The sequence below is a fragment of the Glycine max genome, chromosome 17 (genome assembly GCF_000004515.6).
Source record: "Glycine max cultivar Williams 82 chromosome 17, Glycine_max_v4.0, whole genome shotgun sequence".
Lineage (NCBI taxonomy): Eukaryota > Viridiplantae > Streptophyta > Magnoliopsida > Fabales > Fabaceae > Glycine > Glycine max.
Window position 1 is genome coordinate 13,096,073 of NC_038253.2, and position 6,295 is coordinate 13,102,367.

The 6,295-nt window shown below is 34.0% G+C and overlaps 1 protein-coding gene across 1 annotated transcript; it reads right to left on the bottom strand.

Annotated features, from left to right (window-relative positions):
* Position 1: 1 nt before the first annotated feature.
* LOC100783443 (AT-hook motif nuclear-localized protein 23) lies at positions 2-1,260 on the bottom strand (the record flags this gene model as incomplete). The annotated part of the gene is made up of 1 exon (XM_041011390.1): positions 2-1,260. A coding segment is annotated over exon 1 (780 nt), but the record flags the coding sequence as incomplete, so codon positions are not given.
* Positions 1,261-6,295: the final 5,035 nt, after the last annotated feature.

Consider the following 6,295-nt stretch of genomic DNA (forward strand, 5'->3'; position numbering starts at 1 on the left):
TCGGGGGAAAGGGGTTATTGTTGTTGTTGTTTCCTTGAGACCACGTTCGTTCCAGTGGCTGAATCTGAAGCTGCTGTTGTTGCTGCTGTTGTTCATCTTCTTCTAAGGGTAACCTCTCGTAAGCCACGTTGGTGAACGACGCTGCGATGACGATTACTGGCCCTGCTGCGGTTAATTCTCCGATGACGTTTCCTCCGACAACCTGCCCCTGCCCGCCGGCCAGGTAGATTGTGAGGCTGGTGGCTCCCGGCGGAGCCGGCGGCGGGAGGAACGAGCCAGAGAGGGAGAGAATCTCGAACCTGCCGTGCAGCGTGACGACGGCACCGGCAGCTGCAGGCTGCCGGAGACTGACATTGGTGACGGTGCCGCTGCCACTGAGGACGCAGATCCCACGCTGGCGCCGCCGGGCATACGCGGTGACACAGTCGAAGACGTCGGAGCCGCTTCCGACCTCGAGGATGTGCGCCCTCAGCGTGTTGGCGCTCTCCCGGGTGATTATGACGGGCGGCTTAGGCTTGTTCTTCGACCCAGGAGGCCTGCCACGCGGGCGCCGTCCGACGATGTCGCCAGGACCTGAAGTGAGCTCCAGGCCCGGGCTTCTATCATCGCTATCATCGTCGAACGGCGCCCCCATTCTGTGATTCGGAGGAGTTTTCTGCTCCTCCAAATCACGCTGGTGCTGCTGGTCCTGGTGCTGCTGGAAATTTTGTTGCAAGTGCAAGTCTGGTCTGTGAAGGTTTTGAACAAAGCGTGAGGCGCTTCCTAAATCCAAACCAGCCATAGACACATCCAAAAAAAAGAGAGAGAATGATATATAAATATAAATAGATATAACTCACAATCACAAGGTGCAAAACAGAAAAAATAGATAAAAGAAGGTTATATATTATAAGAGAAAACAGAAAACAAGGAAAACAAATGATTATATTATGGAGGAATTAATATAGTTAATAAATAGTAGAGATTTTTTTTTGGGGGTCAAGAACAGTGCTGGTTTGTTTATGTTTATTTTAAGGGAAATGTTGTGAGTGTAAGGAAATAAAAAGAAGGGAAAAGGAGGAAGAGGAAGAGGAATAGAAAAGGGTGGGTTTTGGAAAGAAAGATGGAGTGCAGAGAAAGAAAAGGGAATGAAGAAGGAGGAGGAGGAGGAGAAGGTGAAGTAAGAATGGGGGAGAGAGAGAATTGAAATGAGGTTGAAGGGGACAAAGAACTCACAATGCAGCCATTTGTTTGGGCAATCAAAAGTTTAAAATAATAACAATAATAATAATAGGAACATGACCTATAAAATATAACAATTAGTTGAGGGAAATCTTTAACACACTTGCAAGAATGTGTTCGCCACTCCTGATTGAAGAGCGTGTCCGTAACGCGACCTTAAGTTGATTAGACTTAGTTAATTGAACATTACCGTCAATTCTTGGTTAGGTTTTCTATGGGCGCAATAAATGAATATGGCCGTTACTCCTTTGGGTTAGATTTGTTTGTTTAATGTAGTCTAGGTTCTTTACTAGATTTTACTTGCACAAATTTGTGTAATTAATAATATGTATTAGTGTGAATCTAAGTGTAAAGGACAAATTTCATTGAGATTTAGAATAACTATTGGATAATTTATACCGAATACTAATTTATATGAATTAATTCCCTTCAAATTTTTTATATGAATTAATTAGAAATTTAGAATGCAAGTAAAATTATTTGATGCGCTAGTCTAATTATTGATTTTCATATTTAAGATTTTTTATTTTTATAATAATTATTTAAAAAGTATTATATATAAAATGGATTATAATTGTTCGATAATATATTTTTATACTAATAGTATAACAAAAACTTTTTTTTAAATACAAAAACAACAAATGCGTCTGCTACTAATTTAATGGCAAATATTTTTTTTAACAATATAGGAATCTTCTACTAAGTTAATTATAATTGAAAATTTTTAAGTTAATTTACCAGGTTATAAATTTTTGATAAAATAAATTATCAAATTATATAAATTGATCAACAAAAACATGTTTATATTATTTTTATATAAATTCTAATTTATTTTGAAACAAAGGCATATTTTAGACCATTACAATTGTAATTTTATAAATTTAAATTTAAATTCTTATTTTTATTTATAGACAACAAAATTTTAATAGATCATTAAGATAAATATTGCAATAGGCATTAACATATATTTTGAGGGTGGGTAATGAAGGAGTATAGAATAGAAGTTACCCCCGATCGCTATAGAGTAAAACTGGATACATAAACAATAAATTCATCATATTAAAATAGGTTTTATCCACTTCCTAGCTATATTTTAGAACGCTTACTCTTTTGAGGCAAACAGAGCTGGAAATCCAGAAGAAGAATACCGCTAATACCACATTTCCTCTTAGAGAATTTTAAAAAGAGAAAAAAAAAACAACTAACGAAAGTAGATAATCATGCATGATCTTTTTTGCTCTTGCATTCTAAAAAATGCATTAATTAATTATACTAGAAAAACACTGTCGATCTTTTGAAAGGATATATGAAAAATAAAGGATTAAATTTAATAATCAGCAAATGATTTGAGAATATATATTAACATGACATGTTATCTCACTAGATTCAGTGGAGTGAATTAAGAAATGAATTGACATGTTACATGTACATGTGTTTTTGTTTGATTTTGTTTTTAAGGAAGTTAGGGTGTTCTGGGGCGCGTGGTAACGGGGTTGTGTGTGTTGTGTGCGTGTCTAGGTCTAGAGAGAGATAGAGATTGTGAATGTGTGGGTGGGGTTTAGAGGATGGAATATGGATGGTGATGTATTAATTGATGTAAATAATGTAATTCGTTGGTGGTGGTGGTCTCGTGGGGTTTGAATTGAAATTTTGGGCATGGCCTTCTCTCTTCTTGGTGGGTTCACACACTAACCATGGTTTACGTAAGTTGATCAAGTTGGGTTTATAGCAGGTTTAATTTGGCCTATGCTAATAATATTATTATATACTTGAAAACTTGATCAAACATTAGTGTGATTATTTTATTTGTTATAATAATAATATTCATGCATCACATTCGATAAACGAGGACGGAGGAATGGGCAAGTGGGAGATGATGCTGCGGCGGGTGGTTCCCACTCTTGTCTTCTTCCTCGCCAACCCTCCATGATCCCTCCCCGTTTACCTTTCCTTCTTTTATTTACTTCATTAATTAATGTATACACATTATAAATCATGTATTAATTAATTAATTGTCGATGATCATCGCATCCCATATATTATCCACTTTGACGTTAATTTGAACCTTATGATTTCCTTCTTAAAAGACATATCAGTAGATTAAAAGAGGATAATGTTTATAAATTATTTTTAAGCTCGATTTTTAAGAAATGTAAGATTATGTAATTATAGTTTTAATTAATTAATAAAGATCTGATGACATATAAAATAATATAAAAAAATGTACCAAGTAATATTGTCGCATTACACTATATTAATATTGGGCTTTTGTTGTTCTAATAATCTCAGGCTGAAATCTTACTGGCTATCAAATACCTGGTTAGATTTTACTTTACTAAAAAATAGAGTTACTTGTTTATATGCTTTCCTAAGCACATTCATAGGTTAGAGTTTGATTCCATTACTCTGGAGGCAAAACACGTGTTAGGGTGAGAACTGAAAATTTAGTTATGACGTTCCCAATATTTTTTTGCTAAGGTTCTAATTAAAGATGCAATTAGTTTGTACTGTATACAAATGAACTAAAACTACGAAATTTAGCATCTATTTTGCTTATCCTTGCACACATTCAGTATCACTAATTGCGGATTAAATTTATTAGTACACAAAAGGCTAAGGCATACTCGCACTTGACACTGACCAATTAATTAAGGTTGAGATGGAATAAAAAAAAAGGGGGTTAGGGTTCTGTAACCTGGGCACAGTGTGCACTGTTGATTAAGGAAAGATAAATAATAAAAAAAATTAAGATGAAAAGTCATGAAAAATTGTAAATTTTTTATTAGCAGGTATGAGTCTGCCTTTTTCAACTCTTGATCCTGTAATTATGGAAGATTAATCTAGTTAATCGATAACAAAATATAAACACACACCCTCGAAAAGAATATATATTTTATATGCAACTCTTTCTATATATTTTCCTCTCTTTGCTTCCTCTTTCTTTAGTGAAATAAATAAATAATTGCACTTTGTTGGCTTTCTTCCTAACTTGTTTAGTAGGAGTTAAAGGTTATCATGATGATTCTTCTTTCTGCTTTGGTGGTGAGGGTGTGGGCAGATCACCTCTTCCACACAAGAAAGGACTTGTTTTTCAATCCGAGGTTAGACTTAATTACCTAATATAAATCATAAGCCAAAGCCAGTTAATTAATTAATTAAACAACGGTGCAGGAAAGTCACATTAGTGAACACCACAAGAAAGGTTCTCTGAGCATCATCAATTAGCCACATTCCCCTCTGATTGTTACCAAAAGTCGAATCTGATTACTATGTAATTTGCCGTGTTCATTTCGTTGAACGACAACTCACAAGTGAAAAACATCAACCAATCAATTTGATAGCGTTCAAATTCGTGACATTCAAACATTGGATTTTATTTTTTGAATAAACATTGGATTTATTATTATTATTATTATTATTATTATTTTATGAGTTAATTAACAATATAATTTAATTAAAGGACAGAAAAATTGCACTCTTTCTTCTAAATATCCTTCTGTAATGGAAGTGGTCACTGCAAATTAAGAAACTGTTGACCTTAAAGAAACGGCTTGCTTTTAAATATTAGTGGAGCACTCACGATGTGATATAGTAATTTACTTCTTTAAATGTAATTTAATAAGCTTTTAAGTGATATAAAACCATTATATGGTTGGATCTGACATACACTGTGTTATTTCTTAAGTGGGTGATTTAAGTAAATAAAGTATATGATATATTCACTGTTGGTGATTATCCCTGTCTAATGCAATCATCAGCTATGGCCTAAAAGAACATGCATGCATACTTGGAACTTCCAAAGAGGACATCGCTACCTAGCAGTTATGTAAAATTAAACATTAAATTGTACGAGGATTCTTTATTTACAATGTTTATTATCTATTCTATTCTAACCTGATTTAAAAACAAACATGCTCGAATCCTTCCATTCTTTTTATAATTCAAATTGACAAAGAAATCAACGTGACTGAATATTTAACTGGAGAAACCGAAGGATTGCTTGAATTAGAGAATCTTGAGTAGATTTATTACAATAGTTTGTGCATTTGATGTTGTTATTATTAATTTAAAATTACTTAATTTGATCAATTATCACAAAGTGTAAAATATAATCTTATTTTTATCCCAAACATAATTTACACTATAATGATTTTTATTATTGGATAATTAAATTGTTGGGATCCCTCCTTAATTGGAGAAGTTCTAGAAAATTCTAGAGCTTTCTAAAAAGTGTATAATTTTTTAGAACGTCATAGAGAACTCTAGAGTAGTGTAGAACTCTCTAGAAGCTTGTGGAAGAATGTGAAAACCGCTGGAATATTATGGAGATGTGTAGAACCTTCTAAAACCTTATGAAAGAGTATGGAAGGGAGTAGAAGAGTGTAGAAACTCCTAGAATGTGTGGAGCATTCTAGAGAATTAATCTCCACCCTAGGATACAAGTAATCTCCACCATTCATTGTGAAGGTGGGGTAGTATAAATAAGGGTAGGAACCTTCATTTCTATTCATCTCAAGACAAGAGTGAATTCACTTCTTAGAGTGAGGAAGAGTCTCTTTGAGAGAGAAGAAAAATAGCTTGGAAAGTCTCTATCCTCAAGCTTGAGTGAGCCACCATAAAGTGAGGCAATTTTGTAAACATATGCTTGTAATCCTACTATCTTTTTGTATAGTGGAAGAATCTCCATATTAGAGAATTATAATCGTGTGCTCCTATTACTACCTTTAATTACTAAGTGTCTATCTTAACTTCACGAAGCGGGAAAGTCTGAATTTTCCCAACATAAATTTTATCTCAAAAGTCAAAACTCACTCTTGGGGATTGAAATATTCTATTATACAAAGCATATTGAAATTTTAATTGTTATGTTTATCCCAAACATTTAACTGGGCACGAGTTTAGTTATTATATCAAATTACTAAGAGTGAGTGTATGATAAATGTGGCCCTAGTTTATTATTTTTTTTGTACATGTATAATAGTATCTCTATAGCCTTAAAAATAATGACAGTATTTTAAGCTAGCCCTACCAAAAGGTACGAGGTTGTTTGGATTGCTGTGGAGAAAACCATAGC